General features: G+C 42.5%; 1 protein-coding gene across 1 annotated transcript in view; it reads left to right on the forward strand.

The window, feature by feature from the left end:
• The window catches only part of ANO4 (anoctamin 4), a 316,199-nt gene that overhangs the window by 247,647 nt on the left and 54,642 nt on the right, over positions 1-13,910 (forward strand). Inside the window, exons 15-19 of the mRNA XM_054028953.1 lie at positions 1,826-1,960; positions 2,928-3,024; positions 3,588-3,648; positions 8,831-8,913; positions 12,574-12,714. Of these exons, the coding sequence (XP_053884928.1) occupies positions 1,826-1,960; positions 2,928-3,024; positions 3,588-3,648; positions 8,831-8,913; positions 12,574-12,714 (517 nt within the window). The remainder of the gene's footprint in view (positions 1-1,825; positions 1,961-2,927; positions 3,025-3,587; positions 3,649-8,830; positions 8,914-12,573; positions 12,715-13,910) is intronic.

The raw sequence follows: 13,910 nt of genomic DNA on the forward strand, positions 1-13,910 counted from the left end.
GTGATTCAAGTTTCAGTACTGCAGGTGGCCCCTCATTACCATCCAAGGGGAAACCTGCTATGATGGCATCACTCCATCCATCACTAGACTCTCAGCACAGGACCCTGGCACTGACTGGATCAGCCCTGCCATGGTCAGATGAGGGGAATTCTCACTGTCAGACTTGGAGGTGGGATCTTACCTATCACTACCCCACAGCAGGACTGGTCTCTGCACAGATCCTATCTTCCCATCTATCACCATGACCCTTCAATGGGACCTGCCTCAAGAATATGGCTGGGACAATGGAACTCTGCCTCATATTGGTGGCCATTCTGGAGTTCTTGGGCATTTCCCCCTGCTTCCAGATCTTCCCTACACAGTGCGTACTCAGTGCCCTCAATTATCAGGGCTGAGTCTACTCACTGAGTGGCTCCATCCCCAGAGTCTAGCAACTTGGTCAGTGTGTTCCTGTTATCTTTGGAGAATTTGCTGGTATCGAGGTGTTCTGGTATCATCCTTCTGGAATGTGCTTGCGTGAGTGCTCTGTGCCCAGCACCTCTTAGGAATATGTGTTTTTGCAATATCAGCCCTGTGCTTGCCAAATTCTGTGAACAGGGCCTGCCTCTTGCTCACAACCTGACTTTGCTTCATATCAGCAAAGTTTTGACCACTACTTTAGTTCAGGCCTCTGATACAAGGGCTTATGTCTCAGGCTCTCTTCCTACTACACCAGACACTTTCATAAATCATCCCAGTTGTTCGTAGCAGTGGCAGACAGAGTAAGAGGTTAGTTCCCCCCCCGCACCCCCCATCCTGAGAATTTATTCCTGGATTGCATTTTGCATACTCATGTGCTATGACTTGGCTAATGTCTAGGGTTGCCAGGCATCTGGTTTTCAACTGGAATGCCTGGTTGAAAAGGGACCCTGGTGGCTCCCTGCCTGCCCTAGCTCTGCGCGGCTCCCAGAAGTGGCCACCAGGTCCCTGCAGCCCCTAGACACATGGATGGCCAGGGAGGCTCCGTGCACTGCCCCTCAAGACTCCAGAGATGCTGCTAGAGTGGGATGAGTTGTTCTTTACTCTTTATTGAAATAGATTCCAATCCTGCCTCCTGTCTTGTGACTTGTGAGTCATCAAGAGAGGAATGCACACGTGCAATCATTCAACAAAGAAAAAACAGTTACTAACCTGTTCCGTAACTGATGCTCTTCAAGATGTGTTGCACATGCCCATTTTACAACCTGCCCACCTACCCCTCTCCATCAGAGTTATGACAAGAAGGAACTGAGGGGGGGCTAGGGTTGGCTCTGCCCCTTCTGTATGCCTGAACACAGTGGCATGCAGCAGCAGGGGGAGCTCTGACTGCCCAACAGGTACCATTGAGGGGGAAAGTTTCCTACAGCCATGCACTGGGCACACCAACACCAAGAATGGAATGGACACATGCAACACTTCCTGAAGAACAACAGTTATGGAACAGGTTAGTAACTGTGTTTTTCTTGGAAATGCTCTGGGTCCAGTGTAACTACATCAATTTCAACAGAGTTACTCAGGAAACACTCGTGTATAATGGAGAGCAGCATTTGGCCTTTTGTTTCCTGGACATACAGAACCAATTACCAAATTTTCAAAAACGTTCAACATCCAGTACTGCTGCCCTCAATGGGAGTTGTTGACGAACATGCAGGCGCCTAAGTATGGATTTAGGCTCCTGTTTTAGAAAATCTTCGCCCCAATTTCTACCCTCAAATATGACTTAAAGCTTCCTTTTCTGTTAGCAAACAATGCTAAATAAAACCTACAGAAACTGGCAGGTAACTTTACTCTGTTGTGTTTTAAACAGGCGGTATTTTGGTGAGAAAATTGGCTTGTACTTTGCCTGGTTAGGCTGGTACACAGGAATGCTCTTCCCAGCTGCCTTCATTGGATTGTTTGTCTTTTTGTATGGAGTCACAACACTGAACCACTGCCAAGTCAGGTAAAGTGAGCACTTTTATTAGTGAAGTTACCCGTATTTGTACATGTTTGGGGTTGTTGTGTATAATTTGGTTCTGTTTAATTTCTTACTTTAAAATTCACCATATGGTATCAAGTCTTTAACAAAAACAATGTAAACACATAGGGCAAGATTGTGCCCGGCTTTCCCAAGGTAGCGGAGAACGTGCATCAAGTCTCCCTTGTCTTGAGCTCTGGCACATGGGCTGGATATCATGTGGTCCCCTGAGTGCATGGACTATGTAAAGCTAGGGTGCTGCCCAAGCTAGCGTCTCACAGTGACGGGGAGCGGGTGGAGCCATGGCTTTCTGAATGGCGGGAAGAGGGGAGAGGAAATGTCACTCTCCAAGGAGAGTGTGCTTCCCAAAGCTCCAGATGGCACTTTTCAGGCATTGTGCCACCTGGAGCTCCTCTGGAGGTTTTACACCTCCACACTGCTTCACAGCCTGAGGCAGTGCCTGAAAGAGTCCCTTGAAATTAACGAAATTCCCTTTAATCCGTACTCACCATATTCCTATCTCCTTCTGTTGGAGATCTCTCTTGGCTCAGGAACAATTTAGAAATGGTAAAGTACTAATAACTCATCCTGACTATCCTGCCAGCCACGGCAGGACTATTCTCTACATGTTGTCTAGTCCTTTTTGATTTTGCTCTTTTTTAAAAAAACAAAACAAAAGGACATGCCATCTAAAGATTTCAAAGTGCATGTGTTTTCTTGAGAAAGGCATTATTCATATATGAAGTTGAGAAGACCTACACAGTCATAGTGTACATATCTCAAAGTGTTGTAGACAGCAAGCACATACTGACATCACTAGCAGAAAGCACTAGAAACGTATGATACGAGAAATTTAATTCACCATCTGTGATTTCAGAGAAATATATTGGTCCATTTTAAGAATGATAATTGTGTATGAAAGTATCAACCATTATCTTCTCTCTTTTTCCAGTAAAGAAGTCTGTCAAGCTACAGATATTATAATGTGTCCAATATGTGATAAATACTGTCCCTTCATGAGGTTGTCAGACAGCTGTGTTTATGCCAAGGTACATTTAAACTATCCAAATAGAAAATGTTTATTCTTTCTCAGTATTTTATGAATATCTTTAATAAACTTGGTTAAATAAAAAAAAGTTCCAAGTGACGGCGCAAATTCAGTCCCTTCACTTCAATGAACCCACTTATACTATGACAGAATTTGGTCTTTAGAAGTATTATGCAATTGCACTTGATATATTCAGCAGTCACAAAAATTATGTCCCTAGCACGTGGAACAGCACTTATGAACCATCTTGAGTGCATAGCTTCTCAAAACACATTACCTTGGGCTGAAAAGGATGAACTACCCCAGAAGTTATAAGTCTATACAAAAGTAACTGTTCAGCTGATATGGGCCTTAATCCTGAGAGGTGCTAAGCACCTGTAACTCCCATGCTGAGCACCATTCAGGGTAAGGCCCACAGAAAGGATATTGGTCTTCAGGACAGCCAGTCTAGCGGCTCTCATGAGCACCACCCATTTTTATCTTTATCTTTTTTAACAAAACAGAATACATTGTGAATAGAACCTTCAAATAATGAATTCATCAGGTTATTGGTCTCATTCACAGGTAACTCACCTTTTTGACAATGGAGCTACTGTCTTTTTTGCTGTTTTCATGGCAGTGTGGGGTAAGTCTTTCTTTGGATATTACGTTTTCCTTTAAATGTATGGTGTGAGATAGGACCCTTTAAACTCCAGCATGCCTAGTTTCAGATGCTGAAATGCAGAGTATTGGCTTGACTCTTCCCAATCAAGTCTTTTCTGGTTCAGTGAAAATGTGGAGGGAAAGGGTAAGAATTTATATTTTTCATGTTCAGTTTCTGGACATTTTAATTTTAAAAATGGATCAAATAAGCAGTATCCAGGTGGACATTTATATCCTGGTGGAAAAACTAGAATTTTAAAATGTGTTGATATTGAGTTAAGTTCTAGAGTCTTTATTCAGTCATTCCTCAGGCCTTGTCTTTTCTGGGGAAAGGCATCATGTTATATCCAAGCATAAGTGCTGGAACTAGGAGTTTGGGGGGTGCTGCAGCGCCCCCTGACTTGAAGTGGTTTCTATTACAGTTTGGTTCAAGACTGTAAGCACCCCCACTATACAAATTGTTCCAGCGCCTCTGTTTTCAAGAAAAATTCTCAGATATATGGGATGCTTTCTTGAAGTATATGAATGATCCTTTTAAATACATGGGCCACCCCTCGCTAGGGACATAGATAGGTGGTACCCCCTCCCGTTGCTTGTACTGCCATGGCTATAGTTTATTTTTAGTGCACTAGATCTATCAGAGCTAGAGTGGGTAGGTCTCCTCAAGCTGGGAATTACATCCCTAGCTTGAAGAGTAGACATACCCTCAGAGACACAGAATTTTTCTGGGGAGGATATTCTCACCCAGGCTTACCAAATCTCAGAAATGGACGAATACTTTTTCCTATCAAGCATCTGGGCTTGATTTTCAAAGGTGCAGAACATTTGCAGTTCCCATTGACTTCACTTGGAGTAATGAGTGCTTAGCACTTGTGAAAGCCAAGCCCTACATTTTCAAGTTTGTTGTTTTAGAGGAAAAGACCTAAATGTCATCCCTTATGCCAAAAGATGTATCGTGCTTAGTGGAAACATTAGTACAGCCTCTAGGGAGGAATGTCACTAATTTTCTTTTGCCTAGACTAGTTCTTGCTAAAGATACAATAGCTGTTGGCTAAGGATCAAGTTATGAGAAACCTCCGTCCTCTACTTCACACACTCACACACACATATACACACAGACATGTTCACGCTTTGTACAGACTTGTGATAAAAATTGAGGTTTGTCAATAAATTAAGCAATAAACAAGTTCTTTTAAGGTCATGTAACATTATAGCAGTTGCTTATTTGACATGGAGGGGGAGAATATTACAATGATTTTGTTAAAAGAAGAACAGGAGTACTTGTGGCACCTTAGAGACTAACAAATTTATTAGAGCATAAGCTTTCGTGGACTACAGCCCACTTCTTCGGATGCATATAGAATGGAACATATAATGAGGAGATATATATACACACATACAGAGAGCATAAACAGGTGGGAGTTGTCTTACTAACTCTGAGAGGCCAATTAATTAAGAGAAAAAAAAAAAAAAAAACTTTTGAAGTGATAATCAAGCTAGCCGAGTACAGACAGTGTGATAAGAAGTGTGAGAGTACTTACAAGGGGAGATAGTCAACGTTTGTAATGGCTCAGCCATTCCCAGTCCTTATTCAAACCGGAGTTAATTGTGTCTAGTTTGCATATCAATTCTAGCTCTGCAGTCTCTCTTTGGAGTCTGTTTTTGAAGTTTTTCTGTTGTAATATAGCCACCCGCAGGTCTGTCACTGAATGACCAGACAGGTTAAAGTGTTCTCCCACTGGTTTTTGAGTATTTTGATTCCTGATGTCAGATTTGTGTCCATTAATTCTTTTGCGTAGAGACTGTCCGGTTTGGCCAATGTACATGGCAGAGGGGCATTGATCTATGCCATCATGTGCCAGCAATGCCCCTCTGCCATGTACATTGGCCAAACCGGACAGTCTCTACGCAAAAGAATTAATGGACACAAATCTGACATCAGGAATCAAAATACTCAAAAACCAGTGGGAGAACACTTTAACCTGTCTGGTCATTCAGTGACAGACCTGCGGGTGGCTATATTACAACAGAAAAACTTCAAAAACAGACTCCAAAGAGAGACTGCAGAGCTAGAATTGATATGCAAACTAGACACAATTAACTCCGGTTTGAATAAGGACTGGGAATGGCTGAGCCATTACAAACGTTGACTATCTCCCCTTGTAAGTACTCTCACACTTCTTATCACACTGTCTGTACTCGGCTAGCTTGATTATCACTTCAAAAGTTTTTTTTTTTTTTTTTCTCTTAATTAATTGGCCTCTCAGAGTTAGTAAGACAACTCCCACCTGTTTATGCTCTCTGTATGTGTGTATATATATCTCCTCATTATATGTTCCATTCTATATGCATCCGAAGAAGTGGGCTGTAGTCCACGAAAGCTTATGCTCTAATAAATTTGTTAGTCTCTAAGGTGCCACAAGTACTCCTGTTCTTCTTTTTGCGGATACAGACTAACACGGCTGTTACTCTGAAACTTGTCAATGATTTTGTTGTCCAGCTTTGTTTGAAGCTCAACACCAAAGTTGTGTCATTCTTCAACCGGTGCTATTATCCAGAGGCAGTCATTCTGAATGCTTCGCTAGAGAAGCAACTGAATGATTTTAATTTATATGCCTATCTCTTCCTTTCTCCACAGTTTTTTCAGGAAGCTAAGAGACACTAGAAAAGTCCTAATTATAATTCCTTCTTGACTACACGGAAGCATGTTTTCTCTGATAAAGGAATTAACACTGGAACAGTTGCTGAAATGCAAAGTTTAAAGAACAGAAACTAGTGGAACTATTTAGTATTTTTATTAGCAATAAGAAATGCCAATATACTCCTCAGAACATAAAACATTCTCCTCCTTCTGCTCTCAAAGGGGACAGAATCTGAGGAGGTTCTTTAACATAATCCACGAGTATGTAGTGTATTCAGGAAGGTTAGAAGGAATGAGAGTATTCATCAATGCTCTGAAATAAAGTAGCGTAAGAAAAGAGAGATGAACAATAGGTCATTAACCACTAGAGAAAGCCAGCCTCGCAACTATAAAAGGTTACAAGTTAGACAGAAAGTGCTCAAGGAAGTCCTGTCGAGGGGGGTGTTTTGTAGAAGGTTGCTGTTAGGTTGAATCTCAAGACAGATTGAAAGGAGGGCAAACAGTAGTGTAGCAGAACTATACTAAAGTATGTCTGTAAGTTCTGAACTTCAGAGCTTTCCAAGAATTTTGTTTGAGCATATGGGATAAATGTACATTTTGAAATATCCTAACAGAAGTACTGCAAGTATGACGGAATAATGTTATATGCAGTGTTGTCATACCTGTGTTGGTTCCACAATATTAGAAAGACAAGGTGGGTGGGGCAATATCTTTTATTAGACCAACTTCTGTTGGTGAGAGAGACAAGCTGTTGAGCTTACACAGAGCTCTTCTGCAGGTCTGTGGAAGCTCTGTGTAACCTTGAAAGCTTGTCTCACCAACAGAAATTGGTCCAATAAAAGATATTACCTCACCCACCTTGACTTTCTAGAATGATGTTATACTGTCTTGTTCAGAACTGAATGCTGAATACATGACCAAGGATATTAGAGATGATCTGACTAGAAAGGAAGCAGGGGGGTTTCAAAATTTGATACTTTTAGAAGCTCTCAGTACTACAGAAATGCAGTGAGATGAGCTATCAACAGCATATGATATAATAGTCAATGGTGGAAAGAAGGGCTACTGACCTCAGTAGAAAAAGAAGAGTGTAATACAATAAAAGGAAATAGAATATTGAAGATCATAGTGGTGAATACTGAAAAAATGAAAAATAGTGCCAGAAAGAAACTTCAAGAGCCATAGGCAGAGATACTAACTGTGGATTTTTTTCCCCACTGTGTACTTTAAAAATAAGAGGGGAAAACAATTTGATTCATCTTGGATTAGCCTCAAAAGTTCAGGAAATTGGACTGAAAATCTCACAAGATTTCTAATACAGTGTGCCTTTGTGGGAAGGAGATGTGAGGACAGTAGTCATTCTCACTGTACTTTGCCACTGAGCCTGAAAATGTAGAGAAATGGGAGTGGGGAAAAGAGAGATCCAAGCTGCCGCGCTAGTAACTAAAAGTCATTACTTTCTGAGGGCTGATTTCTAGACTATGTGAAATGAGTTGATGCTCTGAATCCAGTTACTAGGAAACAAAACTGTTACCTGTGTGCATCACAAAAACCACCATAATAATTGGGATTCTTGTTGGCGGTAGGCAGACTAAGGACTAATCGTCATGGAGAATTCATGCGCACTAAGGTGATCCCTCTAGGACAAGACTTGAGGCACATTGTCAGGCTGTTGTTCAGGAGGCTTGCATAGTCACTGCTGGGAGCATCCCTGCCCTGGTCTGTGAATAAACAGAGGTTTTCTGTTTCCAGGGCTATCAATCTGGCACCTCTCGTGACCGCTAAGGGCCAGATCCAAAGCCCACTGAAGTCAGAGAATGACTCCCATGGATTTCAGTGGCTTACGTGTAAATAAATAATGTGTTTATAAACAGTGCCAGTTTAATTCTCCAAGACATGGATTATGATCAATTGACTAAATACTTCCTGATCTTTCCTGCCAATATAAAACACAGTGGCAAGCACAACCACTTTTCTGAATACTATAGTGCAGTGAGTGCTGTACTTATGCTATACTCCAGTGAGTTATGTAATTGTGCTCCTCAGCAGCTCTGTATGAATTGCATGTGCGCTGGAATCTGATTAGAAACTTCTTTGCTTCCTCTAGATACTGATTCCTGTGTATTTTAAATAGTCTTCTGATAAGGCAAGCTACCTTTTTCATCTACACTGTTCCCAAGAAAACTTTGTCTTTGTCATTGGTCTATCTAAATTTAGCTAAGATGACTCACAGGAACCATTTAATTCTTTTCAATCTGTAGCTCATTTGATTGCAAATTAAACATGTTCAATTAGCACTAAATGAAATCGCCAAAGCTTCAACCATGTCTGACACAAGCCAAAGCAGAAAGCAACACCTTTTTAATGCAGTTTTGATCATCAGAAAGATTTGCTGTTCAAACAAGTCCATTTATGCAAACCAATGAAAATAATGTAACAGTTTCATTTAACAATAATGCTAGTAGTTAACTTATTTTCTTCATTTGAAAATGATCTTGCGATTTCTTTTTTCTATTTGCTCCAGCAACTGTTTTTCTGGAGTTTTGGAAAAGAAGACGAGCAGTAATTGCTTATGACTGGGACTTGATAGACTGGGAAGAAGAAGAGGTTTGTAGATAATTTACTACTTTAATCTTGCATATAAAAGGTTCTGGTTAAAAATCAACAACCAATTTTTCCTTTAGTTTTATTATCAATTTCTCTTTCACATCAGAAGCTAGAAAATAAATCTTATAATTGATCTTTATGCCAGGACGAGCATTTTCTCCCAAGATGCTTCATCTAGAGCTGTGAAGAAACTTGCTGCTCTCATTCTTCACCAATGTAAATACAAACTAACTTCACTGAAGTTTGGGGGCATTCTCTGGGTTTATGCCAATGCAGATTCGAAAAGGATCTGGCCTCCATTTTGGTAGAACTAGCAACAATCACACTAAAAGAATCTTTCAGCATGATTTAATTTTTTTTAAAGCAATTACTTATTAGTCCATAGAAAGTCAGATTTAAATAAATGCAAAAGGTTGACCTTCCTGCCTGCCCTGGAATAACTATACATCAATATCAAGATGAGTTTCCTAAGGGGTTGCTTTGGATAGCTGCTAAGAATACTGATGGGGAACCTCAAAAGGTTTTCACACCTCCCAGAAGTCTGGTTGCTCATGGTATTATTGCCCAAAAGGCTTGCAGTGAAGCAGCTAAATTCACCCAATGCCCAGTGGAGGAAAATCCACTAGGAGAGGAGGCTGGGGAGGTGAAAAATAGCCACAACCTTCCTTCTGCTGTGGCTGCCACACAGGCATGCAGGGCTCTGATGGAAATGGAACTAGGGGGGCTCACTATTCAGGATGCTAGGAACCTGCAAGGTGGATTTGGAACCCCTGCATGGCCTGGAGCATTGCTGCTCTGGGTTTCCTTGCTCCCAGGCATGTAGGATTCTTTTGTGGGCAGAGTTGGAGAATGGCAGGCGGAGCTATGTTCCTTTCCTCCACAAGGGGTTCATTGCCCTTGTGGGAGGGCTACAATAGTCATCAGGCTGCATTAATGGTCACAGTGGCTTCACTGCTATTCTGCTGTCTGTGGGAAAGAATTCCTTCCCCAGGGACACTGTAGATTTTCCCAGCACAGAACCAGACTTCTCAGCCTAGGGACAGAAATTGTCTCTTTGGGAAGAGGTCACATGATGTTACATTTGCTTATTTGCTGACAAGATGGGTTTTCTTTAACATTGATGGTGAAGGAAATAAGTGAAAAATACAAAGGAAAACAAATGGCTGCTTCGGGCCAAGTGGAGAGCTCCTGTGGAATCCCAGAGTATAAAGGGGCTGCTAAAGAACTTAAAACAGACTCCTGTGCAGCAGGGAGCTTCACTGGCAATGCACACATGCTGTCAGACCAATCCCAGGATTGCTTTGGGACTGTTATCAATGTGTCTAGAGCAGGGGTGGGCAACCTGTGGCCCATCAGGGTAATCTGATCACGGGCCATGAGACATTTTGCTGACGTTGACCATCTGCAGGCACTACCCCCCGCAGCTCCCAGTGGCCGCGGTTTGCTGCTCCAGGCCAATGGGAGCTGCTGGAAGCGGCAGCCAGTACGTCCCTCGGCTTGTGCCGGTCAAACCTGCGGACATGGCAGGTAAACAGACCGGTCTGGCCCGCCAGGGGCTTTCCCTACACAAGCGACGGAACAAGTTTCGGAACCACTGATCTAGAGGATAGTTCGGTCATGGATTTGCTGGAGACTCGCTAGTGAAAGGTGAGTCATAGTGAGAGTGGCCTCAAATGGTGCTGTTAAAACTTAAGATGTTAATTAGGACTTAGCTGTACTGGTCTTGCCTAGGTTGCCAACCCTCCAGGATTGGTCTGGAGTCTCCCAGAATCAGCACTGATCTCCCGGTGACTATTGAAAGCAATCCAGGAGATTTGAATAGGGTATTTGAAGAAAATGACATTAAATCATGTTGGAGGGAAAAATCTCCCAGAATAGCTTCAGTCAGCGTTGGCAACCCTAGTCTTGCCTCCTACTAGTTAGAAGCCCATATAGATTAGGAGCATAGAAAAGCTGCTGCTGCTGCTAACAGATATTGGACATTAGGCACTCAAGAGGCTGAAGTGCTGAATTTTGATTTGAGGGTCCAGATTCAAACCCATCAGGGGTGGAGTCCTCACAATGAAAAGACACTTAAAGAAACAACAAAACATTGTAACAAAAGTTCAAACTGCCTTTCCATGAGCTCTGATACCCCAGTATTGGTCGTTGGTGCATTTCTTACACATGCAGCCCCTTTACAGTTTAACCTGCCTGGATTGGGGATTGGGAGTTACTTAGCATTATGGATGTCAGTGGGGCAGCCAGGCCAAATCTGAGTGAGTGGCATTGCGACCTGGTGTATGGAGCAGGTTGCAGGGAGCAAGGAATCAGGACAGGAGCCATCGCTGCTGGGCGAGTGGGGGCATGTTTGCTCTCCAACCCCTGCCTTCCCGAGCCTCCCCAACTGTCTGGGGCTGGAGGAGGGGGCAGAGCTGGGAGACAGAGAGCAAGGAGGCTGGGGGGAGCTGAGCAGGGGGCTTGGAGGCTGGGAAGGGGAATGGGGTACTCTCCTATTATGTAGCCTCCTTGCTGGGAGGGGGCATCTGTGTTGTTTTGTGTCTATTTCAGTTAGGACCAACCCCTTCCCTCAAAAGATCTTTGAGAGGATAAGGCCAGGTCTACACTATAAACTAACATCAGCATAACTACATTGATCAGGGATGTGAAAAAATCACTCCCCTGAGAAATGCGGTTATACCAACCTAGCCACCAGTATAGACAGTGCTGTGTCAGCAGGAGGGCTTCTCCTGTCATCATAGCTACCGCCTCTTGTGGAGGTGGACTAACTACGTCAACAGGAGAAGCTCTCCCATTGGCATAGCAAGGTGGCACAGCTGCACCATTGCAAGAACAGACCTGCCCTAATTCTCTCCCAGGACAGAGACAACCTGGAGGGCTGGTTTGTGTTTTCTTTTGTTTTGCCGTGCCTGTCTTCCACTGTCACTTAAAGAAGTCAGACTACAGGGGGATAGCCGCATCCTATTGGAATTCCCTATCCACAGGAGGGGGCAGAGCTGGGAGAGCAAGAGCAAGGGGGCTGGCAGGAGCCACTTAATGCAGCTGGAAATGAGGGCCAAAGAGAATGTTGCCTGAGTAAGGGGTGAATGTTGCCTGAGGGGTGAATAAATTCTGCTAATCAGAACAGCTTTAAATACTGCCCTATATCTAACTTTCCCCACATTCAGAGATAAATCAGTAATAATGAGGAGCAAGATACTTTTTCAAACAGTGAGGAACCTCTTGCTAAAACTGGGAGGGTACACAAGCATCTAGCAAGCAGTTTTATTTACAAGTGAGCTTGGTAAAAGGATTAAGTGCAATTTTATTCCTGCTTTGCTGAATTGCTACCGTCTACTATCAAAATCCTAGAAAATTTCCTGGTGTCAATTTGAAACAATATTGTTTACAAATATACATTTTCAAACACTCTGGTTTATGATAGCAACTAACTGGGGAGTTTGTTAAATTTTATGGATGTAATTCTGTGAATTTAGATGCCTTTTTCTTACAGTGATCTGTTTTCCTCATTAAGACCTGCTGATTTCCCAACTGATTTCCTGATTTAAGTGTCTGGCACTTCACTTATGTATTACTAGAAATAATTTTATGAAAAAAGTGATCTGAAATTTGACCTTGCTTAACTGGATTGTACGTAAAAATTGCTCATCTCTTTTTTAGGAAGAAATACGTCCCCAGTTTGAAGCAAAATACTCCAAGAAAGAACGGATGAATCCCATATCTGGAAAACCAGAGCCTTATCAAGCATTTGCAGATAAATGCAGCAGACTTATTGTTTCTGCATCTGGAATATTTTTTATGGTTTGAGAATGCTAATTTCCTTTCCAGTACAAGAAGGAAAAGTTTAGTTTAAAAATGGCAAACAGAGTAGAAATTTTGGAAAACAGATAATTTGGTTAGTCTGAATACAGAGGGTGGAATTATAGTTTATACTCTGGTTTAAAGATTGTACTGTCTATTACAGCCAGGGTTGAGGCCCCTCACCCCTCGCTCCCCTTGTGGATGGTTACCAGTCTGCTGTACTGAACACAACCTTTGGATCCCATGTGCTTCTAGCTAGCTGGGTCTGGACAGTCAAGACACTGTTTCTACTTTTGGCTTCTCAGGCACACTCCTCAGGTGCAGATTCCCTGTCTGGTCCCCTTCCTGGGGATGTGGGACTCCACATCCAACTGCCCTTAGCCCTGAAACTAGTGCTGTCCCTCAACAGCAACTTATGCATGTCCCACTTCCACCGCCCCGAATTGCACCTCCATGAGCACTCCAGTTTTTATTCTTTAGGGCTATATAGCAGATAAAGTCAGTAACACCAGCTTTGCAAAGGAACTTCTTAAATATGCACACTTTACTCTTAGCAGAGGAGAGTACAGATCTAGGCAAAACAACAAACACCTGAACACAACTCCTCTCCCCCCTCCCCCACCCCTGAGTTCTCATCACTTTTGAGAGCCCTTTGGTTTTTGGTCAGTGTCCATAGGGGAAGACCTCTGTTCCCCTTTCTCCAGATGTGTGTCACTTCTCATTCTAGTATTGGAACGATTCCCCTTTCTAAAGAGCATTTCTCTTTCAACAGCAATTTTCTGTTTCTGTTCTTCTGCTGGGATTTTCCATGCTGGCAAAGAGTTGTTAAAAATCAATGGCTCTACCAATAACAACCAGGATACAACTATTCAGTGTTGAGGCCTCTTGGTGGTCCTGTTGCAGTTTCCCAGACACACACTGTTCCTGCCACAACATTGAGGTTCTAAACCACAATGAAGGTTACAATCAGAAATGCTATTCATAAAACAAAAGGGAATTCATCAATTGACATACACACACACCATCACACAATCTTTCAGTAAAAAATACCCATGTTTTAAAAACATAAAAGAGGATTTGTTTTAATTCATGCTAATCAGCCTTGTTAATCTGGAGTAGCTCCATTGACTTCAGTAGAGTTACTATGGATTTACACTGGTAGAACTGGGATCAGAATCTGTGTGGTATCCAGCAAG

The sequence above is a fragment of the Malaclemys terrapin genome, chromosome 1 (genome assembly GCF_027887155.1).
Source record: "Malaclemys terrapin pileata isolate rMalTer1 chromosome 1, rMalTer1.hap1, whole genome shotgun sequence".
NCBI classification, from domain to species: Eukaryota; Metazoa; Chordata; order Testudines; family Emydidae; genus Malaclemys; species Malaclemys terrapin.